A 26674-nucleotide genomic window follows, 5' to 3' on the forward strand; every position below is an offset into this window, starting at 1 on the left:
GGCTCAAGTACTTGAGTTCCTGCTGCCCATGTGGGAGACCCAGCTGGCTTTGGCTTGGCTCAGCCTTGGCTATTGCAGACACTGGGGCAGTCACAATGTATTAGTAATAAATGCTTAATGGTTTCTCCATATTTCTAGAAACACTTACACATACTACTCATGAAATTATGGTGTGCGGAGGTCTTGGGACTGCCCTGAACCCATTGTATCATGTGGACATAGCTTGTTCCTTGCATTTTTTAATGTAACCCTATGTGTAAGGTCTAGCTATTAGGGTCAAAATTTTGGGGGCCGGTGCTGTGGTGTAATAAGTTAATCCTCTAGGCCGGCGCCGCGGCTCACTAGGCTAATCCTCTGCCTTGCGGCCCCGGCACACCGGGTTCTAGTCCCGGTTGGGGCGCCGGATTCTATTCCGGTTGCCCCTCTTCCAGGCCAGCCCTCTGCTGTGGCCAGGGAGTGCAGTGGAGGATGGCCCAGGTGCTTGGGCCCTGCACCCCATGGGAGACCAGGAAAAGCACCTGGCTCCTGGCTCCTGCCATCGGATCAGCGCAGTGCGCTGGCCGCAGCACGCTGGCCGCGGCGGCCATTGGAGGGTGAACCAACGGCAAAAGGAAGACCTTTCTCTCTGTCTCTCTCTCTCACTGTCCACTCTGCCTGTCAAAAAAAAAAAAAAAAGTTAATCCTCTGCCTGCAGCACTGGCATCCCATATGGGTACCAGTTCCAGTCCTGGCTGTTCCACTTCTGATCCAGCTCTCTGCTATGGACTGGGAAGGCAGAGGAAGATGGCCCAAGTGCTTGGGCCCCTGCCACCCACATAAATGTTGCAGAAATTCTGGTGTCAGTGTCTTTCTTTTTAAAGGTTCATTTATTTTATTTGAAAGGCAGAGTTACAAAGAGGCAGAGAGAGAGAGAGAGAGAGAGAGACGGGGGGGGGGGTCTTCCATTATATGGGTGCAGGAGCCCAAGGACTTGGGCCATCTTCTACTGCTTTCCCAGGCCATAACAGAGAGCTGAAACGGAAATGGAACAGCTGTGACTTGAACCAGTGCCCATATGGGATGCTGGCAATGCAAGCGGTGGCTTTACCTGCTACGCCACAGTGCTGGCCCCTGCCACTACTCTTAAAACACTGACACGGGGCTGGCAGAAGACCTAGAGGAATCTCCAGACTCCTGGCTTTGGATTGGGGCAGCTCCAGCCATTACGGCCACTTGGGGAATGAACCAGTGGGTGGAAGACTCTCTCTCTCTCTCTCTCTCTCTCTCTCTCTCTCTCTCTCTCTCTGCCTCTGCCTCTCAGATAAAAAAAGAAATAAATCTTTAAAAAAAAAAAGAAGAAAAAAATGAGTGGTGGCAGGAGGAGTGCTCCTGGCACTTGGGTCTCTCCCTGAGGCATGGCAGATTCTTATTCTCACCAGATTCTTCAGGAGTAGCATAACTCTTGTGTTAGAGCTCTCTCCTCTTTGCCAGGTCACACCGTCTCTTCTCTGTCAGGTTCTTTGAGTGCTGCTGCCTTCTGGGTTACAGCTTCTTTTCTCTGCTTGCTCTGTCAAGGAGTGCTGCTGTCTCCTGGGTTCTTTGTCTCGTGATCATGAAGAATGAGGCATACGGATAAGGAATGGTGAGCAAAGCAAAGGACACTTACTGGAAACAGAAAAAGCTTCCTGGAAGCCCCAGAGGCCTGTCTGCCCCAAGCTGCCTCTCAGGACCACATGGTTCATATTTTTCTGTGTTTCTAAAGCAGGCAGTTCTTGGGGCTGGCACTATGGTGCAGTGGGTTAAGCCAAGACCTGAAGTTCCACCAAACAGCATGGGTACCAGTTGGAGTCCCAGCTGCTACACTTTCAATCCAGCTCCCTGCTAATGAGTATGGGAAAGCAGTGGAGGATGGCCTGAGTATCTCGGCATGTGCACCCACATGGGAGTCCCAGAAGTTCCTTGCTGCTGGCTTTGGCGTCGACCAGCCCTGGTCTTTGTGGCCATAACCAGTGGATGGAAAATATCTCTGTCTTTCCTTCTCTCTGTAGCTTTGTCTTTCAAACAAATAAATAAATCTAAAAAAAGCAGCCAGTTCTCCCTGATTGGTCAAGGTGTATACTAATGAGACGTGCCAGAGTGAACTAATCAGATAACTGACATTGGAGTAGCCTGTTTTGCACAGAAGTTCACAGAGTTCTGACTCATGTCCCTTTGGCCAACTCAACATCTGAAGATTACATTGTATATGTTTCCCTTATTTCCTGTCTCCCCATCCCTCAGGGCTCCTGGAGAATTACATCTTATGTTTTTTCTTTGCTATGTTTTGTCTTTCCTTTCCAGGGCCCCCTGGAGTCCCTATCAACAATATCTGCTATCTAACACAGATGCTTAGGGACTTTTCACTAGATATATTTTATTTTATATTTTTAAATATTTATTTATTTGAAAGGCAGTTACAGAGAGGCGGAGAGAGAGAAAGAGAGAGAGAGAGAGAGAGGTCTTCCATCCATTGGTTCACTCCCCAGATGGCCACAATGCTGCCACCCAAAACAAGGAGCCAAGAGCTTCTTCTGGGTTTCCCATGGGGGTGCAGGGGCCCAAGGACATGGACCATCTTCCACTGCTTTACCAGGCCATAGCAGAAAGCTGGATTGGGAGTGGAGCAGCCAGGTCTCAAATTACTGTCTATATGGGATGCTGGCACTGCAGGCAACAGCTTTACCTGCTATGCCACAGTGCCAGCCCCTAGATGTATTTTAAGTTGTTCAGTTTTACTAAAAAAGTGGTTTCAGTTTCTTACATTAATTAGATAACAAGTTCACAATTTTTTTAATAGTTCTTAAAATTTTTCCCATATTATTTGAAAGGCAGAGTGACAGAGATAGAGATACAAACAGGTCTTCCATCTACTGGTTCATTCTCCAAATGCCCACAACAGCCTGGACTGGGCTAGGCCAAAACCAGGAGCCTGTAACTCAATCTGGATCTCTCACATGAGTGGCAGGATCCAAGTTATCACCTGATGCCTCCTAGGGTGCACAGTAGCAAGAAGCCAGAATCAGGAGCAGAGTCAGGACTGGAACCCAGGCATGCTGACATGGGATGTGGGCATCCCAGCAGTGTCTTATCCCCTATGCCAAGCACCTAAGCACCTGCCCCTCTGTAATAGTTGTTTTTTTTTTGTAATAGTTCTTAATCTAAATTACTTACAGTGAAATCTTACATTATTGCAATACACTCCATATTCCATACCATTAGTTGTAAACATCAGAAAAGGAGGCTTCATAAAAAGATACATCAGTGTTTCATGAAAACTATCACATTTTCTTTTTCAGTCAAACTGCCACAATAGCATGCAGTTGTGGCTTTGTATTTTTTTTTCTTTATGGCATCCCAGTTCTGACCTTAAAAAACAAATAGAGGGGTGGTGTTGTGGTGCAGCAGGTTAAAACATGGCTTGAGATGCCCATGTCCCATATCAGAGTGCCAGTTTGACTGCCATCTACTCTGCTTCCCATCCAGCTCCCTACTAATGCACCTGGGAGGCAGTGGATGATGACCCAAGTACCTGGGTCTCTGACACCCATGTGGGAGATCCAGGCTCCTGGTTTTGACCTGGCCCAGTCCTGGCTATTGCAGGCATTTAGGGAGTGAGCCAGCAGATAAAGGATCTTTCTCTCTCTCCCTCTCTCATGTGTCATTCTGCCTTTCAAATAAATGAATACATTTAAAAAAAATAAGAGAAAAAAGTGGGAATACAGATATGTTTGGATGACAAAGCCATTAACTTTGACTGAAGCCCTTGACACCTGTGGGTTGGTTTTTTTTTTTTTTTTTTTTTTTTGACAGGCAGAGTGGACAGTGAGAGAGAGAGACAGAGAGAAAAGTCTTCCTTTGCCGTTGGTTCACCCTCCAATGGCCGCCATGGCCAGTGTGCTGCGGCCGGCGCACCGCGCTGATCCGAAGGCAGGAGCCAGGTGCTTCTCCTAGTCTCCCATGCGGGTGCAGGGCCCAAGCACTTGGGCCATCCTCCACTGCACTCCCTGGCCACAGCAGAGAGCTGGCCTGGAAGAGGGGCAACCGGGACAGAATCCGGCGCCCCGACTGGGACTGGAACCCAGTGTGCCGGCGCCGCAAGGTGGATTAGCCTAGTGAGCCGCGGCGCCGGCCTGACACCTGTGTGTTTTTTTTTTTTTTTAATAATATCAATTGATTGATTTGAAAGGCAGAATGACAGAGGGAGAGGGAAGAGAGGAGGGAGAGGGGGAGAGAGACAGAGTTATCTTCCATCTGCTAATTTCTTCCCCAAATGCCCACAAGAACCAGTGGTAGGCCAGGTTGAAGCCAGGAGCCAGGAACTCCATTTGGGTCTCCTTCTGGGTGGCAGGAACCTAAGCACTTGGGACATGATCCCAGGTACACTAGCAGGAATCTGGGACTCGAACCAGGCACTTTGACATGGGATGCAGGCATCCTAAGCTGCAGCTTAACTCTGTGCCCCAGATGCCTGCTTCCTACTCCTGTTTAAGTAGGAGTAGAGATGGAAAAACTTTTTTTTAAGTGACAGTGGAAGAAACACCTCAAGTTACGTTTCATCTGAGATGGAAATTTTCCTCTAGATCTAAACGGGAAAAATTTCTGAACAGAGCCCTCCCAAAGTGCTACATTAAAGCAAACTGCAAGGAATACACATTCTGCACTTGAAAACAACTAAAAAACATTGAGGCTAACTGCTGCCCCTCCCCCCACCTTGATTCAGAGAAAAAATGAGTCCAAAATGCTTGCAACTTGGACACATGCAAAAGAAACAAACAAAAAATTAGTTTTTTTTTTTAACAGCAGGGTGTATGGTAGTAAGACTCCCATATATCTGATATGGCATCAATGTTTTTCTTACATATTACTTCATTTCCACAACTTTTTGGCAACAGTCTTGTGAGGGCAGGATTCAAATCTAGCACTTTTTTAAAAAAAGATTTTATTTATTTGCTTGAGAGGCAGAATTACAGACAGAGAGGAAGAAACAGAGAGATCTTCCATCTGCTGGTTCACTCCCCAGATGGCCACAACGGCTGGGGCTAGGCCAGGCCAAAGTCAGGAGCCTGGAGTTCTGGGTCTTCTACGTGGCCGTAGGGGTCCAAGGACTTGGGCCATCTTCTGCTGCTTTTCCCAGGCCATTAGCAGGGAGCTGGATTGGAAGTGGAACAGCCGGGATTCGAACCGGTGCCCATATGGGATTCCAGAGCTTCAGGTGGTGGCTTTACCTGCTACACGCGACAGCGCCGGCCTCAGTCTAGCACATTTAATAGTGACTACATGAAAAAAAAATTAAGCCCACTTCAAAACAATGTGTTTTTTTTTAGTGTTTTATTTCTATCCAAATCAAACTTGATATAAACTTACAATGTATATGTATTGGAACATCACATGGCACCCTCAAAATATGTACTATTTAGTTTTTTTTTTAAATCCCATACAGAATATTGTGACATTAGGAATTCTTACTGTTTGTAAGGACATCCCTATGTTTTTCAGCTTAGTAGTAAGGACTTGCTTGCAATAAATTCTGTTTCATTCTTGGTTCTGTTTAGTTTGTTTTTATGTGGCACTGGTTGCTGCATTTTGTTTTATAGCTTTTATTTTTTTTTATTTTTTGACAGGCAGAGGGACAGAGAGAAAGGTCTTCCTTTTTCTGTTGGTTCACCCCCCAAGTGGCCGCTACAGCCAGTGCGTTGCGACCCGCGCGCTGCGCGGAGCTGAAGCCAGGAGCCAGGTATTTCCTCCTGGTCTCCCCTGCGGGTGCAGGGCCCAAGGACCTGGTCCATCCTCCACTGCACTCCCGGGCCACAGCAGAGAGCTGGACTAGAAGAGGAGCAACCAGGACAGAATCTGGCCCCCCTACCACGACTAGAACCCGGGGTGCCAGTGCCGCAGGTGGAGGATTAGCCAAGTGAGCCACGGTGCCGGCCTGTTTTATAGCTTTTAAAGTATATAGTAGAGGACAGTTTTATAAGAATAAACAAGATATATACTTTTGTTGGAATCTGTCATCCTGGAACATTTTAAAATTAATTCAGGGCTCTGATTATACAATACTTTGTTATCTTTGACTTCAAAGTTTAAAAAAATACTGGAAAAACCTGAGTTACATTAATTTATAAATTTAATTACTTTTTGACGGGCTGGTGCTGTGGCGTAGTAGGTTAAACATCCACCTGTGGCCCTGGCATCCCATATGGGTACTGGTTCAAGTCCTAGCTGCTCCACTTCCGATCCAGCTCTCTGCTATGGCCTGGGAAAGCAGTAGAAGATGGCCCAAGGATTTGGGCCCCTGTACCCACATGGGAGACCCAGAAGAAGCTCCTGGCTCCTGGCTTCGAATCAGCGCAGCTCTTGGGGCCAACTGGGGAATGAACCAGAGACTGTAACTTTGCCTGTCACATAAATAAATTAATCTTAAAAAAATAAATGTAATTAGCTTTTGTTACTTGTGCTAATAAAATCATTTGTGGCTTTAAATATTAAAAAAAAACTAACTTCAGTGTTGCATGGTACTCCAATACGTTTATAAAAATTAGTTGTATAAACATGTTCTCCCCAACGTAATGCTGGCTAAACTGATGAGATTAAGGTAAAACGTTTACTAAAGAAAAGTCTAGATAACACAAAAATCACTATCCTAAGCATCTATGATATCTAATATTTCTTTGATAATAGTTTTAGTTGTCTTTATATGTTATACCAATTTGTATCAGAGTTTAATGACATAAAAGGCAGTTTCTGAATTGGTAGCAGGCATTTCCTTAAGATTTTAAAATGTAAGTCCATTTTTAAAAATAGACAAGCCACATATGACAATGAAGGCAATAGAAAAATGTGTAACCAACACATTCACATAACCTTAAAAATATTAGGAAAGGGTGTTCTAAAAGACTTGTTGCAGATCTGTGTTCTATTACCCAAGATACTGAGTAGAGGATTAAAAGTTATTTTCAGTGTATGTGTCAATTCTGTGTCTTATCACACACATACTTTTCTTCAAGTCTAACTTTTGAAAAGCGGCCCTTGCAAGAGACAACAATGTTTATTCTAAAAGTTTCATTCAACTTTGCTTCTGCTTGAATACGCGTGAATGTGTCCCTAAGCATCTTGGCAGATAGCAGCAAAAGGACAGCAAGGACAGATGAAAGAGAAGCTGCAAACTCACACCGTGATTACTTTGCACACGGATACAAGATAATTCATATTCTAAAACCTCAAGACTTTCCTTTTTAAGAAAGCAACATAAACTCACTCACGACAACTTGCCAACCCTTCCTCATCCCTCAACATTTTGATAAACTTTTTACACATAAAATTGAGTTATGGCAGCAAAAGGTTTTGATAACGATATAAATTTGTAAACTGTATTTTGCCCTCTTCTTCTCCATGCCCATGTGCAAGTTCATGATCTTTCAGCTAAGCTGCTTTCTTTTTGGGGAGGTGGGGGTGGGTAAAAGCAGTTTTTGAAATACATCTCTTCTGGTATGCTGACACAAAACAAAGGACCCAGGTACCGCAAAGAACAAATCTCCATACATTGTGATATCGGATTGGTCAGTCTGACACAGTCAATGGCAGATCCAGGCAACCAAAACCTTGAAAAACAAAAGGCTCCACTTTCAGAGTCCCTGGTTGAATGTTCAATTAGAACAGTTCATTGTCTGTCCACATCTGGTTGTTCATGAAAGCAAAACCTATCATTCGAGTGTTCAATTCTAGCGTGAAGTGTTTTACCATGGGAGCGAAAAAACAAAAAACCATCTACCTACCACATCAGCTGCTTCCCTTCTGCCCCTCTGTGTGGTTGGTCTCTAGTACCATCCTTAGTTCCCAAGTTTTTTCAGCTGCTCTGAATTAATCACAACCATAGGGACCACTGCTTTCTTTGCACCAAGACATAAGCTCCTGCAACTGCAGGCATAGGGATCAAAATTTAAATGATAGTACATACTTTCTGACACATGGACAGCTGTTCCTGTGAGTCTCCTGAGGTTCCTTTTGATTTGATTATTCTGCATTGGAGGTAGCAATGATGAGAGTGGAGGAATATCATCAGGACCTGCCCTTGGGCTCTGCAATGTGCCTCTCTTGGTGCCAGTGAATAAGATGGACCCACAGAGATCTCTGATGGCAATAGGCCAGGTCCTGCTCTACCTGCTTCTTACAGTTGGGGAAAGAGTTCCCTCCCACTTGAGAAGGAAGTGCAGAAACTTCTGTCCAGACAATAGCACAGGATACAGCTTTCATCTAAAAGTACAGAACATCAAACCCAGTCTTGAGGCGAAAGTCCAATAACTACAGGCACGTATTCATCGAGACGAAGAGGCAAATCTCCATTTCTGCCTTTCGTAACTCTTCAATGAGTTAGTTTATTCTTTGCATACAGACAGCTTCAGGCTGATGATTGTCAGTGCAAATCTTCTCCAACATAATTCTGCGCTGGACTCGGGTTGGAAGAATGAACCAAGCCTTTGGCTCTCTCCTCCATTGTGACAGGCGGATCCATTTGCTCAGTTTGCAGTTTGGAGCCAAGGGGAGGGTTACGGGGATGACTGAGGAGGGAGGTGAACATTTTACTGGCCCTTGAGCAGTCACATCTTCAAGACTGTTGGTGGCGCAGAGGGGAAAAGGCGTCCTCACCCAGAGGAGCAGAGGGCGTGCTCCCCCTAGACTTTCTGCTTTTTGTTTTGCAAAAAGCCGCCTTTTCAAGGTACCCATTAAGCTTTCAAGTGTTTGATCTGTTTTTATTTTCCACCTTTTTCATCTTCACTGTTGATCTCACAGCTTGCCATATCTTTCCTGGAGCCGCTACCAAATAAGGAATCATCATCTCGAAATTCCCTGGCTAGTGATGGTGCCTGCTCTGTCATGAAATCAGTTCCCTGGCAGCCAACCTTTTACTCAGGTTAAAGGATTTCTGGAAGATTTTCAGACTCGTTTTCTTTATTGTGACTGGTTGCCTAATTCAGGGGGATTAATTTCTTTCCAGAATACTATCAATTCGCACACGTGGCTGGGCCAGCAACTCTGTCTTCTTTTTCATCTCCGTTTAAAAACCTCTGGATGCATCTTCCAGCGGCAGCGGCGCGGCTGCGGCGGCCAGCGCGTGTCACCCGCTCGCTCCTCCAGCGCGGCGCTATTGCTGCGAAGCGGGTCTTGTCTGAAGTGATGCAGCTGTGATAATGTGTTACCCGGCAACAGCAAAGTCACACACAACGTTAGAGGGGTTGTTGGGGAGGCAAAGTTTGGGATAGGGGTTGAAGATTTACAGATGATTTAAATTTAGAATGGCTGCCCAGAAAAGGGAGAGAAGAGAAAAATAACTGGAAATCTCGGCAAAAAAGAAACATACAAAAGCAACTCCTTCCATGCCCACATCAAGCCTTTATCACCCTCCTCGTGCCTGAAGTGATTCTTGCCGTCTCAGATATTTTATAGGGCAATGTATTTTTATCACCTAAACAATACTCTTGCATATGGTTCGCATTTGGGTTTTCTGTGTCTCCCCAACTAGGGTTCAAGTTTTTTGAAGGCAAGGATCTTGTCTTGTTTATTTTTGTGTCCCCCTACAGTGCCTTGCACACAGAGACTAAGTGTGCGTGTTACTTGATTGACTGAAGAAAATCTGCCTGCCTAATGAAGAAGTCCTTCAAACTCAACCATACTATCCAGGTGCTATTCCTGGAAGGTATGGAGCCAGGGTTCTTGAGACTCCAGTAAGGGGTTTTTCTGTACTGAGCCTCTGTGAGCCCTACTGTGCAGCTTTTCATAGAAACAAATTTGAGGACAAGGAACCCTGTCCATAATAGCCTACTTGACCGGCACCATGACCTGGCATTTAACGAGAAGAGTTTTACCTAATTAACTAGCACCCACTAATCAGTAAGGCCTAAACAGCTGCCAGTGGAATCTGAAGAAGTGTGTTCTAAAAGCGGAAAAGCTGAGTTTATTCACTACAAATGGGGCACTTGTAGTGGGGAGGGAGGTTACCAGTTACATGAAAGGACACAAAGAGGTCAGTTCGCAATTTCCAGAAGAGTTTGTGTAGTGAACATTGTCTTTTTTTTAACTGCATGACATCTCTTAATTAATTATAGAAGAAATTAACATATATTATGAATTGTCTCTGTGCTCTTGGCTGTGATTAAGTTTGTTGACTGCTCAGAAGAAATTGAAGCAGAATCTGAGGACTTGTTAGTTTTTAAATGTAGACAAGGGGTTGGGTCGCAGAAACTTTTTGAAGACATTCATTAACATGTTTTCTTAGATCAAGGACTTGTTGAAATACAAAGGCTCTCAGAGCTCCAACTTATAACCTCTAGTGGCTTGTGATAATTTCTTGTTTATGTAGCAAGCTACCCGAAATCCTTTCTGGAAGAAGAGATGAATTATAAATTAATACCAATGTGACAAACTGAACGGTGGACTTGATTTGTTCAAGGAAGTGGAAGCAATTCCTGACTCTAGACGTGTGGTTTTTGCAGATGGTAAGTGAATACATTTATTGCTGTTCTGCTCAATACAATCGCCTTGTGACAATTTGCAGAGCTAATTGGTGGACATTAAGTCACAACTTGGAGGAGAGTCATGGATTTGGACGAAAATGAATCATCTTTAACATTTTTATGGCTGCTTTTGGAGTGCAAACTCATCGTGTCCCTGAGTTATTAAGCATTTGTCCGATTACCATGGGTAGAACTCTCCTGAATAGGAAAACGATTTTGAAATTTCGGGCTATGTAGCTAAAAGCAGAGGATGTCTGGGTTCATTTGGCCCTCTAAAAGTATGCCTTTCTCATCAAAGTGCTTAAACCTAGGGCTGGAGTCAGAACTAAGGCGTGTTCCAATTGGAACCCTTGTCTCCCACCGTTTTTAAAGAACAGCTTGTCTTTGAAATACAGTCATTTAAATGTATTTGCTCAGAACTGGCCCATCAGCCTTGTAAATATTTTTTTTTGACTTGGATAAAGTTGCTTAAACTTTTGTGGACACCTTTGGCATTGCTGTTAAAATGTACTTCACTAGCTAGGTAACCAAGTGATACTACTTTGGCAAATATGTAACCAGTGAGTACATGGATATTTTTCACTCTTCCGCCTTACTCTCAAAAAGCACTTGAACAGTCCTGCCCCAGCGAGGGCTCTAACAGGGAGCCCGCTTGACAGGGTTGCTCGCATGCGCTGTCGGCACAATTCTGTTTGTCGCAATGGGCCTTGCGCGGAAGCTTACAGGAGGGCAAGTGACTTTGATTGTAGTCATTGGGTCTGTAGCTCTGGTTACGCGCTGCCTCCGCCGGGTACTTGATTGTAACAGAAAGTAGTTCCGGCCCGTGTTGTTTCGGCCGAGGAGCCTTCGCCGCCATTTCAAGACCGTGAGAGGTAGACGGCCAACCAGAGTTCCTAAGGTTCCAAGTCCGTAACTGCCGCCACCACTTAAGCCTTCCAAAATTCTGGTACGGCTGCTGCCCTCTTACTACTACCTCCAGAACCATTCTTGCCCGTAGTGGCGGCAGTGAGAGTCAGTTACCCCCTTTTTGCTCTCGCTCAAGAAGCTCCAGATGGCGTCTTCCGTGGGCAACGTGGCCGACAGCACAGGTACCGGTGTCCCGTTCTACCTTGTCAGACTCCCTTTTGGGGTCTCGCGCCGTCTTCTCCTCTCATCACTCCCTCCCTCCCTTCTAACCATCCCCATTGCATCAGTAGCAGCGCTGAGCTTTTCGTGGTCTGCTGACATCTCGAATTTTGTGCTGTCGTCTGCTCAAGTATTTCCTCTTTAGTGCTTGTTTGCTTTTTTTCTTGGTTTGTTTGTTGCCCTCCTTTAAATGTCCTAGCCCTTCACTCTCTCGGGATACTTCTCCTGCACGTGCGCGCTTAGAATGCCTTGGAATGGACTGCATTGGAATCCCTGCCCTTCCACTTTCCTTTGCAACCGGTTTCCCCCCCAGATTCCAGCCCGTAGCCCTCTCCTTTTTCCTCTCCACCTCCTCCTACAGCCCTTTGCACCTAGCCAGATTTCGTTCTTCTTTGCCGGTATAGGGCGGGGGTGCTATTCCGTTGTAACCGTATTCCCTCTTTGCATCACCCAAGGACTAGCAAAAGCTCGTCACTGTTATAAGTAACCTCCAGGAGAGACACATTGGGCAGCTCCCCGCTGGGCAGCGCCTTTCCGGCTTTCTTTCGGTCGAGCGGTCCCAGTTTCGATTGGAAATTTCCAGGGATTCCCTTTGCCAGGGCCCAATTCCACCCGCTGCCCCCAGCCTGTATTTTCCCACCCTGTGATCCCTCTCCGCCCGCGAGGAACCACACCCTTTGCTTCGCGAGGTTTGCCAGCCCTTCGGGCCACTTCCTACCCCCGGGGGAGAAACCACCCCAATAGTGTTGCTTTGGCGCTGACCACCCTGCCCGCCCAATTCTCGCTTTGTGTTACTTTCACGATGTATTCTTCCGCCACCGCCGCCGCCGCCTCTGGGTCTTCCATTCCCATTCTTTAGCTCGGTATCTCTTTATTCATAGGGTGTATATATATATATATGTTTTTTTTTAAGTTTCCATCCCTGCTTGAAGAGTTTGTAAAGCAACTGGAGTGTAGCTGTACAATATACAAGGCTGTTGCCCTTTGAGACAATTCAGTTGCGAGCATTTGGTGCTAAAAATAAGAGAACAACCAAATTCTAGGAGTGTCCTTCGGCTGCCTTTCCATATTGAGGCTATTTGGGGCGTGCGGGGGTGGGGAATTGGACTGCGCTTCTAAGGTTTCCCACGAGGTTATTTCTTTTGGTTTTTCCTAGTTGAGATGGATCAAGGGTTTTAGTTCCTGTTTTGGACATTGTGTAGGAAGTAATAGGTGAATCTGTAATAGTATCTTAGTGGGAGTAATTAGTCTGAGCTCTCCGCGCTCCCCCATCGTGATTTTCTGAGATTTTAGATTCTGTTCCAGCTTGCCCTTTTCTATAAGTGTTAATTTTATTTGAGGAAGTTGGGTCAAGTGTTAAAATAGATGAGCGGCTCAAAAAGTGATCAACGTAACGTGTTAAAAATAAGGAGCTAGGAAATTCTAGGGACTTGTCTAAAATGTAATTTTCTAATTTCTAGTAGAGCTATACCACCCTCCCTCCCCCAATTTGGATGCAAGACTGTCTTGTTTGTGGTCAGATGTGCCTTCTGACAGGAAATTTACTTTGCTTTCCCGGTCTCCAGAACTCTCCTCAGCCTTAATGATTGGGGGAGCCAGGCTCAAATTTGATCATGTCACTGTGACCTTGGTAGAATTAAGTAATTTGTCCATGGTTTCGAATTCCACTCCTCTATCGAAAGTGTTGTGGTGAACGCCCAGTCCTGTATCACTGTTGTTTAAAGTATTTATTATTGAGCCTTAGGCAGTTTTTTTCCCATCTCTGGGCTTTAACTATATATACCCTCTATGTATCTGAATGAAGTCACAGCAAAGTGCTTTTGTTTGTTACTCATTCTGTTGTGCCTTATCAACTTTTATATTTGAGTGTCCCCCCCCCACCTTTTTTTAAACCATTGCAGTTGTAGGTAACTGCTTGGTTTACATAGGGTTGTTTGTAATAAAATCTTATAGTCAGTGCCAGAGCTTCTTGGAAAATGTTAGTGCTAAACTAGCATGGGTGGGATTTACCTAATTTAGTCTCCTTGTGAATTTGGAATGATAGAGGAGCAGTATAATCTTGGAGCTTTATTTAAAATGTTTGATGATCCCTTTAAATATTTTGGCTCTTGACAAATGAATACATCTTGTTTATCAGCTGTTTTAAAAATAGCACCTTGACTTTTAGTTTTTTTTTTTCCCAATCTTAGGCTTGTTTCTGGTGTTGCTATTTTAAAACATTAAATTGTGAAAGATAGAAGCATATCAATATAATTTAAAGAGTAAGAAACATCTGGCGTTCCCACCTAGGTTAAGAGATAGTTACCAATACTCCGTCTCACAGAAATCCAACCTAAAACTTTGGACAAAGTATTAAGTTTCCCAGGAGGTTATTCCGACATTATTAAATCTTTGTGACCTTTGCAACCACTTTTTCCCCCCAGTATGTTAAATAAGTTGTAAGGAATGATGTTTAGTGAATCTTTAGATACTACCTGTGTTTTATAATTTAAAAAGCACAAAAGTATTTTTTGTTATAAAATGTAATCTTATTTGGAAATAAATACTCCTATCAAGTTTGGGAAAGAAAGTATTAATGGATGAATTCTAAAAATGCCAATTCTGCACCTGATGTTAACTTGGGGCTATAAATAACGTGCAGAACACTCTAGTGCTTTACATAGTTTCAAGCATTTTCATCTTTAAGTTTAATATACCATATTTTTACATTTTTTTGTTTGCATTTCTAACTTTTTGTTTTCCCCCCTCCTTCCCTCAAATGTTTTGATGATTCTCCAGAACCAACGAAACGTATGCTTTCCTTCCAAGGGTTAGCTGAGTTGGCACATCGAGAATATCAGGCAGGAGATTTTGAGGCAGCTGAGAGACACTGCATGCAGCTCTGGAGACAAGAGCCAGACAATACTGGTGTGCTTTTATTACTTTCATCTATACACTTCCAGTGTCGAAGGCTGGACAGGTAGGAGATGTGGGGGTATCTGCTGGTGATTGCTGCCTCTGGGTGCTGAGCTTGAAAAATGATACTTAAATGTTTGAACCTGGAATTTTTCCATTACTGGGTATCAGCTGAGCCACCAACACACATCTGCTCTCTTGCTGACTTGTGACGTACCCAGCTGCCAGTTTTCCTCCCTACTTTTGTGTGGTGGTGGTTATATTGTCAGTATGACTAGGGACCTCTTCTAGATTTTTCCACCTGGCTCTGCTGCTTTCTAACTCTGTTCAGGCGATAAATTATTCTTAGTGTACGTCTGAGTATCCAGTCTCATCACTAAGACTTGTCAGCTTTAAGGACTGAGATGCTCAGAAATGATAGTGTGTATGTCGTAGGCAGTGTATATGTGGTTCAGGTTGCAAATGCTGTCATTAACTTGAGATGTATTGCTTTTAGCTAATCAGTTGTATCATCAAAAGGGAAAACTTTGTGTTCTTGTCTTTTTAATAAATTGTCATTCTGGCTTATTTAGACATTTGAAGATGTGCGTCATTAAATCTTAATCAACAAATGGAAAATGAGACTCATGCGCATAGCGTTTCATTCTTGATCTTAATGATCGTAAGTTGCAATGTGGTAGTTTGGTAATAAGACTAATAAGAATTGTATCTAGTAAGAAAAATTTGAAATTTTTGACATTTGAAATCTGGACTACTTCTACTTTTGAAAGACTTGCATAAATTTTCCTGCTATGAATTAGTTAAAAGGTAACATTGTTACATAATTACCAATAGCATAGGCTCTTCAGAAACTATTTAAGTCATATACGGGCCCTATCTTCTTTTCTGTATATAACACATACCCAAGCAGCAACACTTTTTGCCTTTTCCAGATCTGCTCACTTTAGCACTCTGGCAATTAAACAGAACCCTCTGCTAGCAGAAGCCTATTCGAATTTGGGGAACGTGTACAAGGAAAGAGGGCAATTGCAGGAGGCAATTGAACATTATCGACATGCCTTGCGTCTCAAACCTGATTTCATCGATGGTTATATTAACCTGGCAGCTGCATTAGTAGCAGCAGGCGACATGGAAGGGGCAGTACAAGCTTACGTCTCTGCTCTTCAGTACAATCCTGTGAGTAAAATTTTAATGGCTATTTTCCCTTCACAGAAACCCAGCAGCAGTTTGATACTAAGAGGCTTTTGCATGGAATAGTCAAGAGTTTAGAAATGTTTGTGTACTTCAAATGGTGAAATTGTTTTGACCTGGTCTAACCTATGTTTAAAAGAATCATTTTATATTGCAAGTTAAACTTAAAAAAAAAAACCCTAAGAATTATCGTTATTGCATAATATTCTACATCAGGCTCTAAAAAAAAATTATTTGGGGCCAATGTTGTGGTGCAGTGGATTAAGCTGTTGCCTGCAACACTGGCATCCCATATGAGCAAGCAGTAGTTCCAGTTCTGGCTGCACCAGTTCCAATCCAACTCCCTGCTAATGTGCCTGGAAAGGCAGCAGAAGATGATGCAAATGCTTGGGCCCCTGCACCCATGTGGGAGACCTGGATGGAGTTCTATGCTCCTGGTTTAGGCCTGGCCCAGCCCTGGCTGTTGTGGCCATTTTGCAAGTGAACCAGCAGATGAAAGATCTAAGATCTATCTATCTATCTATCTTCCTGTCTGTCTGTCTTACCTATCTGTCCCTCCCTCCCTCCCTCTGTCCGTCTCTCCCTCTCCCCCCTCCCCCTTCCTGTCTCTCCCTCTCTCTCCCTCCTTCCCCCTCTCCCTCTCTCCTCCCTCCCCCTCTCTCCCTCCCTTTCTTTCCCCCCCTCCCTCCTCCTCTCTCTCCTCCTCCCCCTCCCCCTCTCCCTCTGTCCCTCCCTCCATCTCTTTTTTCTCTCTCCGGAACTCCGCCTTTCATATAAATAAATCTTTAAAAATTTTTTTTGAGAGGCAGAGTGAGCACATACAGCATGCTTCCCCCAGAACCAGGAGTTAGGAACTCGACCCAGATTTCCCACTTGAGTGGCAAGATCCCCATTACTTGGGTCATCGCTGCTGCCTCCCAGGGTCTGGATTAACGGTAGCTGGATCCAGGAGTTGGGGCCAAGAATCGAACCCAGGCATCCCAATGTGGGATATAGGTGTCTTAATCACTAGGCTAAATGCCTGCAGTCCTCCTATTAGCAATTTTTTTTATTATACTCATAAAGTAAATGGCATGTGAACCTTGTTTCTTTAAGCTGTTTTGATTAACTTTGGATAAGTTCTGATAGGCATTTGTAACAATTCATTGAATTTTATGGGATGATGGGTAAAGGGTCTTAATCTGTAATGTAAAATTATTAGGTGGCAATATATGGATTAGTAGATAGGAAAACTAGGTTCAAAATTTATTCCTCAATATTCTGTTCTCTTTTCTTTCAACGTAATTAGAAGTGGTGGAATTGAGGCGGTAGTGTGCACACCAGGCTTTTGATTGCTTCTTCAAATTTTTTTTTCCCTAAGATGCAGATGTGCTGTGGGGAGTGAGTCCCAGTTGGCAGACATTAAGTTCATACTGTGTTAGGGTCTCTGAAAGATACAAAAATGTAAGACTTGTCCTCAGAAATTTGATGTAGAGAAGGTAAGTGTAAATTTAAAAGGTAGTGAGGGGTTCTAAGGAATCCAGAAAGAGTTTAAGAATATATTCTTAAGCTTTGTTGTCTGCATTCAGTTTTGTAGCTACTCTGGAAACGGTTAATAGTTATAACTATTATAGCTACCATTTATTGAAAGTGTACTGTGTTCAAACATTGTGCTAACCACTCCAGATGATTGGTCTTACTTACTCCTCACAGTGATCCTTCAAATTGGTAGATGGGATTATTTCCAGTTTCTTTATCAATTTTTTTAGAAAACACAGAGTCAGATTATGTGACATTTTGGGGATCACCCAGCAAATAATGGTGAAGTGGATGTTAAAACCTCAGCCTGAATACCTTCAAAGAAAGTGTTGAAACAGAAAAAATTAAAAAGGGCATATTGTGCCCAGAGGGCACCTACCCTCAAAAGACAGCCCTTGAAAACAGTTTGCAAACCAGTCATATCCTGCTGTCCCTAAGTCCCCATTTTAGAGGTTAGGAAGCTGAGACTTAGTAATTTGCTTAAAGATCCAAAGTCATTACGACATCAGTTAACAATTTTTTTAGTTAATTTCGAGAGCTTATATTTTATAATTTGAGAGTTTATATTTTTTCTTCATTGCTTTTTAAAAAATTTATTTGAAAGACACAGTTACTGAGAGTTGTAGAGCCAGAGAGAGAGAGAGAGGTCTTCCATTCGCTAGTTCACTCCCCAATTGGCCACAAGGGCTGGAGCTGCGCCGATCCGAAGCCAGGAGCCAGGAGCATCTTCCAGGTTTCCCATGTGGGTGCAGGGGCCCAAGCACCTGAGCCATCTTCCACTGCTTTCCCAGGCCATAGCAGAGAGCTAGATTGGAAGAGGAGCAGCCAGGACTAGAACCCATGCCCATATAGGATGCTGGTACCGCAGGTGGAGGATCAACCTACTATGCCATGGCGCTGGCCCCTTATTCATTGCTTTTTTTATGGATATAGTGAACAGTCACAGTTACCATTCTTGGTAATGAAATGATTTTCTTAGGTATCCTTTCAGAGATACTCTGTGTAGTTTGTGTAAATTTGAGTGGCTTTTGTAATTTTTACTGCAGTACTATCTAGCTAGTTACTCACAGAAAGTTCTAGGGAATCTTATGTGCTGCCACAGTGCTTAAACCGTTATTACCAAGACCCAGGGCTCACCTGTGTACCCAGTTTGTTAAAGTAGTTCTTTCCCTTCATTAATCAGGGCTGCTTCCGTCTTTCACTTGTTGATTGAGTGTGAATGTCCTTGTGCCCTCTTGCCAACCAGTGGTCTTGATTAACTTTAGCTTAGGTTTTCAGTTGCCTGTACGTGTAGCAGAGCGGTCATTGCTGTTGACAATATTCCGAACTATAGGACTATATTAAGGGAAGAAGAAAGTGGGAGACAGAACCATGCTAATTAACATCTAACCTGTTAACAGGAAGCTGATCATTGTGCCCTACCAAAGAAGTGAGATACAGTATTAAAATAAATCATTAATTACCTCTTGAAGACACTGAACAGCCTCATAGTCCCACCTAGTTTTATGTTTAATCTGTTGCTTTATTTCTGTTTTTACCAGAAAGAGTAAAATGGGATTGTACAAACTCCCTTGATTTCTAATTATACCACGGTGATTCTGTTTTATTTCAGGATATCTAGTCTTAACTAGATTTTAACTCCCTGTCAGATGCTTGTTGTCAATTCAATACTGACAGAATCTTGAGTCTGTTCCTTACCTGTGTTCTTGTTGACAGTGTTTAAATGCCTCATGCATCGTGGGCCTGAATCATAGGGTTATTTTGGTTTTGCAGCAGTGAAAAGGTGAAATGTTAAGGTAGTATTTATCTTTTTAAGTTAATAGGTCTACGTAGAAGTTACTCCCTGTGACTTGATTCTAGAAATTACCTCTAAACCGTAGAGCTGTTTCATGTTTTTACATTCTGTATTGTCTTCTGTAACACTGGATGGTTTAAAACTGTTGCTAAAATTTTAGTCTTTTCGAAGATGCTGTTGCTGCTGGTGTGTTTTCACATGATGGCTCAGTACAGTTACCCATACTCAGCAATTGCTTTCATGATGAGCATAAAATTGTCCTGTCTAGAGCAACTGTTTCTGAATCTATAGGTTGTTGAGCCATTGCTTCTGCTTGGATTGTGGATGCACAGCACTGAGAGCTGCTGTTGTCCTGCCCATCATGTGTTAACTGTCACATTATTTATTACTGTCATGAGCCTCACATCCACAGCTGAACTGTAGAAAACCCATGTACTTCTTTTCCTCTCTGTTCTGCTTTTTGTTAAGGTTATCTTGTAAATGTCACATTTAAATGTTTGCCTGCTTATTGTGTGTACAGTGCTTTGTTAAGTTTGGGTAAAGTTTTGGGCTATAATATGAGACAGGACCTGACTTATAAAGGAAAAAAAATGTGTAAGTTCCTCAGATGATTATTGTTGGAGAGTATTAATCAGGCGATTTCTTCGAGTGGGTGCTTATAACCTAAGCATTCTGTAGGAAGGTAAATAGCAAGTAGACTTCCTTGGCTGAAGTGGTGAGTCAAGTAGTAACAAGAAGTGAGTGTAGTAGAAGAGAGTCAATTGGAAGGTTTAAAGAATAGAGAGGCTGAGGAGTCTGAATTTAATTTGAGAGGCCATTGAGAACTACCATAGGTTTCTTATCTATTCATTTTACTTCACTTTATATATGGTACATAAATGTTAAAGGTGGCAGCAAGGGGGTCGCTGTAGGAGGAAAGACAGGAAATGGATGTGATTTTAGGAAGGGTAGTTATATAGGAAAATCTTATTTTCTTCTTATGATTTTCCTTGTTTACAAGGCCCTTTTCTGTTAAAACTGTATTCAACCTTCATGATCCAGCTTAAACTTCTCCTTTGTGCTCATCTTTTTCACTAAAATTCTTAAAACACTATGTGGGCATTTGGTATATGCATACCTTGTCTTTCCATATACATTGTAAGCCCCTTAATAATGAGGACTCTGTTAAATTTCTTTTCCTTCTAGTCCCAGGCATATTGTTGACTAAAGATTTGCATGAAAGGTATTAACTTGGGATGGGTAGGATGGGCTAGGTTTGAGAAATGTGATTCTCTTAGCAGGTACAGTTTTGATTTGACAGGTGAAGCAGAATTTGATGTGTTTTTTTTTTTAAAGATTTATTTATTTGAAAGAGTTAGAGAGAGAGGGGAGTAGGGGAGGGAGAGCTCCCATCTGCTGGTTCACTCCCCATATGCCTGCAGTGGTGCTGGAACAGGGCCGAGAATGAAGCCAGGAGCTTCTTGCAGGTCTCTTAAATGGGTGCAGGGGCCCGAGTGCTTAGCAGGGAGCTGGATTGGAAGTGGAGCAGCTAGTACTTGAACCTCTGCCCATATGGGATACTGGTGTCCCTGGTCATGGCTTAACCTACTACGTCACAGCGTTGGCCCCATCATAGGTTTTGGATTTTGGGGAGAATGGTGGTATCCTTGTATTTTTTAAAAAATATTTTATTTATTTATTTGAAAGGCAAAGTTACCGAGAGGCAGAGGCAGACAGAGGTCTTCCATTTGCTGGTTCACTCCCCAAGTGGCTGCAGTGGGCAGAGCTGGGCCAGTCTGAAGCCAGGAGCCGGGAGCTTCTTCCAGGCCTCACATGTGAGCCCAGGGGCCCAAAGACTTGGGCCATCTTCCACTGCATTTCCAGGCCATAGCAGAGAGCTGGATGGGAAGTGGAGCACCGAAGTGGCACGCATATGGGATGCTGGCACTGCGGGTGTCAGCTTTACCTGCTACACCACAGTGCTGGCCCCAAGTATTTTAACTGTGGGTATTTTGTTAACTTGATTTAGTATGCTGTAATGGACCCAGATGATATAACTGAATCTATAGATAGGTATACTGTCAGAACTTGGATAACATCCATCCAAGAGCTTTATAGAAACTAGAGGGTAAAATTATGCAACAGTTGGCTAAAATGTATAGTCAATTATGGTCATTGTTGGAGAATTATTGCAAGACTTCTGATTATTATGGCTCAGAAAAGGCCTAGGGGTTGGTAAAAGTCCAAAGATAGAACTGTAATTATCAAGTAGTAGATTGGATTATTCAGTCAGTCTGCCAAAACAGAGGGCTAACCCTTAAAGTTTAGGGGAAAAAGAGCTGTAGAAAATAGCAAGATTATAGTTTCATTACTTCTGAGAGTATAAATAGGGTTAAAAAGTACGTATTAGGGTGTGGGTGTTTGGTGCAGCAGTTAAGATGCTGCTTGAGATGCCCACATACCATATTGGAGTGCGTGGGTTCAAGGCCCAGCTCTGCTTCCTGTTCCAGCTTCCTACTAATGTGAGTTCGTGTTACCTACGTGGGTGACTCGGATTGAGTGCTCAGCTCCTGACTTGTGCCTGGCTCAGCTTGGATTTTGGGGGGCATTTGGGGTGGGAAGCAGCAGATGGGAGAGTTCTATGTCTTTTTTTTGTCTCTGTCTGCCTTTCAAATAAATAAATTTAACAAAAGTGCTTATTACACTAATTGGAGGAGGGTAAGTTTATAATATAATATTAGTAGTACCTGTGATGGTGTTTTGAGGATTAGAATTGACTTTTTGTGCTTGAGATTGTGGGAGACAACCAGACTCTCCCACAACAATGGTCATTGCTTGAGGGACAGCAGTAAGTCCGGCAGGTAGGGAGCTGACCTGCTACACCTACCGTGAGTGTGAGTGTTCTGTGGCAGCCTGTATTTTGTTGGCAGACTTTTGGGTTTGCCTTAATGGATGATAATATATAACCACAAAAGCTGTTGATCAGTAAAATTAATCAACTGGTTCTGGAAACCATAATACAGTGGCAGGGAGAATAATATACATGAGGATTCTTTGGCACAGTTGACAAAATTTCACTTTCTAGGACTTAATTTAAGGCTTTCACCCACAGAGCAGTTTGGAACGATAAGCATGCTTCCGATTGCCATTATCTCTGCTTGTTGACTGATACATTCTACCGACAAAGGCAAACTAGGGCAAATAAAATTTGAGCTTGCTGTTCTAATGAGTGTCTCACACTGATGAACGGACGGCTGAGTCAGATGACTAGCACCACCATTGAGCTGCTAATAAAAAGCAGAGTCAACGGCTTTTCATTATTCACCCACTCAACTCTAATGGTACTTAATACTAATGAGGAATCTAGTGGCAGGTGCCAGGACTGAGGCTTTGGTTGGATGGTAATCCTTCGGCACAAACATGAAGTGAAGTCAAGGTTTCTGAATATGCCTGGCACCCTAAGGGTAGGTTTGCTTGTAGGTAATCACGTGCTAAATAGAGTACTGTTTTTCTGCTGTGGAAAATTTTCAGCCCTTGTTACTGGAGTGATTCATCAGAACCTTGAATAAAACAGTTGAATAAGTGTTTTTTGCTTGCTTGCTTGCTTGCTTGTTTGAAATTACTGACATTTGGAAATAGGAGACACTTTAGTAAGGTCCCAGTGTCTTTTTGTCTGGAACTGGTAGGGCCAAATCCTTTTCAACATTTCAGATTTCTTTGGATTTTAGAAAGCTAAGTATGCCATACGTAAAACTCTCCATCAGATCTGGAGCAGTACCTTACAGTAAAAGACACTTTATAATTTTGCAGCAAAAGACAGGAGTATTCATACTAGGTGAGATGTGCAGGCACATTCTATAAATAGCTTCTTGTCAGTTCGGATCAGGTTTACCCAGCACATGAGTATTTGGAACTTTCCGGGGTTTGGAATTGCGGATGGCAGATGGTGGTCATGCACTTGAGTTGGTCAGGCAGCATTTTTACTTGCACGAAGACAATTGCGGGGAGCCAGGTACATAAAAGTGATTACAAGATCGTTTTGATTCACGAAGCAGAGTATAATTAATGACGGTGTGTCTCTGGGCTTCTAGGATTTGTACTGTGTTCGCAGTGACCTGGGGAACCTGCTCAAAGCCCTGGGTCGCTTGGAAGAAGCCAAGGTAGGTGTTTGATAAAACACACTTACACATCAGTGTTAAGGAAACTTGTCCTTTTTGCCAAGTCTTCAACTCTTCATTGAGCTATCTTCACAAAACAGTCCTATGAAACTGAGGAAAACTGACGGCATGACTCGCCTCAGACTAGAGCAGGGCCAGCCTTTGGCGTATCTGTTCTAAATCTGGGGATAAAGCAAGACCCTGAACATTGTGGAGCCTTTCTGCTGAGCTAGATCAACTTTATAACAATGGGCTCCGTCATGATCTTATGTGGGAATAAATAACATTCCTTCAAATCTGAGGCTTGCCTGCTGGTGACAAGCAGAGCGCCTGTGGTTTGGCTCAAGACTCCTATATGATGCAGGTGCCATTGAAAATGCTGCTCTTCTAAGTCCTTTGTGGCTTGTAAGTGGAGAAGAATTTCATCCAAATGTTACCCTGTAATACTGGCATTTAAAATTCTTATTTAACCTTCCTCCCTTCATCTTCCTCACCCTTTTTACAGTGGAAGAAAGGCTGTTAAAATGATTGTAAATTGATAATTGGAAAATCCTGCCCCTTGTCCTCATTCCCTCCCCCCAAGTTCCTTTTTCCTCTTCCAATTCTAGTTGTCTACCTTCTTTTCTCCCTTACTTCCTTCTTTATTCCTCCCCACCCCACCTCCTGAAAACAAAAAGTCAGAAGGACAAAGCTGGTTTGTTTGGGAAATGGACTGATCGAAAGAAAACTTGCCAAAGTGGAAAGGTGGCTTTTAGCATTCTGTGTTTCCAAATAATGAATTTGAACACCAGGTTGGGTTAATTAAAGCTTTTGGTATCATTTAAAATTAAATTTATAAATGCAGTTGTCTTGTTACAAGCCACCTTACGCAACCGCGCTGCAGGGGTGAGGAGTGGGGAGAAACCAGAATGCTTCTGAAACTCCCACCTGTTGCTCTGAGCCCCACGCGCATGCTAATGCGTGGAGTGTATGCGCAGCGTAGCTGTCTGTTTGACTGCTTCATCCAGGGAGGGAGAAGGCTTTTCAGCACCAGCTAATGCTAAAAGGCACTAGTTTTCAGTGCATAGCTCTCATAAATTCTGCTGACACTTTGGATTAACCTTATGTAGGTTTCCAGCTACTGAATTGTAATTGATTTCAATCTTAGCTGATGAATCTAATTGGTAATTTAGAGAACAAATATTTGATAAGCTCCTATTAATTGTCACCCCACCAAGCGGACAGCTAACATGAATTGCACTTCACTGCAGCTTTAGAGATCGGTTTAGGCTGAGACATTGCGCCTGCCTTAGGTTGCTGACTTCTTTATTTCAGAGCTCTGGAGACACCTAGTTTGAAAAATGTTATTCTGTTTTTTTGTGAGAACTTAGTAAACAAGAAAATACTCTTGAGTGAAATGCAATGTATTTCTTTTGTAATCAGTGCATTTGAAAATTCAAGCCAGCATATTCCTAGTAGTTGGAAGCAAAATTAAGTTGTCTTTGTAGAAAACGAAGAGCCTTTCTTCCAGCAAAAATCCCTGCTGTATGCAATAGCCCTGATTAACCCTCTCCCTTCTGCATGTTTCCCATGTTACAGACTTGAGACTGTCCTCATTCCCATATGTAATAGACATCCAAAGAATTTCAATTGCTTTGTTGAACTTTTACTAATGATCTTGTTTTTATTTTCTCTCTTGTTTTTGGTTTTTCACCATTGATATTGTATTTAGAAGGTTTCAGGTGGGTGAAACCTCCTATTCCATGCGTAAGGTGCCTCGCTGAAGGGAGCTCGAGGCCTGGATCTAGGGCAGACACACAACCTCCTCCTCCTCTTCCAGCAAGGAACGCACCGAAAAGTCACATGATGAGAAATATGGTAACGGGTTTGTAACTGCCACAGCAAAACAATTTGCCTCCATGCCTGAATCTTCTGTCTTGTGGCTTCAGAAACAGCTTAAAATGATTTTATTTACAAGCAAGTTATGTAAGAGAATGTTTTATACTATAGCCACAATTCTGTCAAAAATAAGTAAAAGTTAATTAAGATATTAAAATTATTAGAGATAATTTACTAGTAAAAGCTTCTAACTCTTCTTGTTGTTCATTTTTTTTTCCTTTTTTCTTCTTTGTTTGGATTGCAGCATTCTGCTCTTCTGATGATGCGCTGTGACCCTGCAGTAGCGCAAAGGCTGCGCAGCGTTAATGCGCATTGCGTGCGAATGAGCCCCTGTGAACGGTTGACTAGATGAGTAATCTGATTGACTGGCTCCCTGAGTCCTATTCTGTAGCCGTTTTGGATAAAATTGGGTTTTAACATACCTCGAGTCCAACTAATCTCATTAAACAAATATTCTCTGTGGGCCTGTCTAGTAGATTAATGGATCTGGTTGGCCGTTTGCTGCGTCTAGGGGTGTTCTATGTAGCGCAGCAGTTCGCAGCGATTGCGCAGTGCGATGCTGTTAGGTTGCGCAAGCGATGTTTGCGCTCGCATTACAGGGACCTCAACCTAGGTGCAGTCCTGTCATGTGAGGTTTCAGCTTCAGTCCTCCTTGGCAGACAGGGCATCGTGACGACGTAACTGACAAGCCTGCCTTTAGGATACCCCACTCGGCAGAAAAACGGTTTTCTCCTCAGTAGCACAGTTCTGATGTTAGTGAGGAACATTTTGCTGAGAGCAGCATTTCCCAAAATGTGTTTCATAGTATTTTAAGAAACGCTCGATGAAAGAAGAGTTCCATGGTCAACTAAATTCAGGGAATCCTATAAATACTATTAGAGGCTTATGGAAGACCGGTAGCAGAGAAACCTGTTTGCTGATCTCCTAATTTATTTGATCATGAAATCCTTTTTTGCCTTGTGATACCTCTGGTAATACCTGGTAGAACACACTTTAGGAAATGGTGAGAGTAGGAAACTTGGGCTTGAGTGGTGCCCCCTAGCGATCACTTGAAGACATACTAGCCCTTAGGTGTTTATCATTGATCATTGTTTGGCAGAACTGAACATGGTGGTTTGCACTTGGGTTCTGGTGGCGCAGGCGCAGGAGCAGCCAGCTGTGGCAGCGCATTAGTTTTGGCGCAAGCGAGCCTATGCTGCAGGGTCACTTTTGACTGGTCAGAGAAGGAATAATGATATCACCTTCTTTCCCCCTCCCCAATCTTTTTTTTTTCCCCTTTAAAATTTTCCCCTTTCCCTTTACCTTCTTCCCCTCCCATCTTCTTTCATTAACCCCTCCTAAGGCCTGTTATTTGAAAGCAATTGAGACGCAACCAAACTTCGCAGTAGCTTGGAGTAATCTTGGCTGTGTTTTCAATGCACAAGGGGAGATTTGGCTTGCAATTCATCACTTTGAAAAAGTGAGTAATCAGACTGATCATTAGTGTTTTTTAAATGCTTATAATATGTTTAGAGTGTTTTTACTAGAACTAAATAGTAGGTCTTTGTTTCTCTGACATTGTGGTATTTGTTGGGTAGTATATGGTATGGCAGGCTCAGTTTAGCTTTGAG

The 26674-nt window shown here is 43.1% G+C and overlaps 1 protein-coding gene across 6 annotated transcripts in view; it reads left to right on the top strand.

Moving 5' to 3' along the window:
* The first annotated feature begins 11155 nt into the window (after positions 1-11155).
* Positions 11156-26674, top strand: part of OGT (O-linked N-acetylglucosamine (GlcNAc) transferase) — a 44602-nt gene continuing 29083 nt past the window's right edge. Inside the window, exons 1-5 of one of the 6 annotated variants that reach the window (XM_002720103.6) lie at positions 11156-11614; positions 14430-14610; positions 15479-15722; positions 23121-23189; positions 26407-26523. In XM_002720103.6, coding sequence (XP_002720149.1) covers positions 11578-11614; positions 14430-14610; positions 15479-15722; positions 23121-23189; positions 26407-26523 — 648 coding nt within the window. In that variant the 5' untranslated portion in view covers positions 11156-11577. The remainder of the gene's footprint in view (positions 11615-14429; positions 14611-15478; positions 15723-23120; positions 23190-26406; positions 26524-26674) is intronic. The other 5 variants (XM_002720102.6, XM_089324630.1, XM_089324631.1 and 2 more) reach the window with 5 other exon arrangements.

Source organism: Oryctolagus cuniculus, chromosome X (assembly GCF_051225735.1).
Source record: "Oryctolagus cuniculus isolate XC-2025 breed Fujian yellow rabbit chromosome X, ASM5122573v1, whole genome shotgun sequence".
In the NCBI taxonomy this organism is placed as follows: domain Eukaryota; kingdom Metazoa; phylum Chordata; class Mammalia; order Lagomorpha; family Leporidae; genus Oryctolagus; species Oryctolagus cuniculus.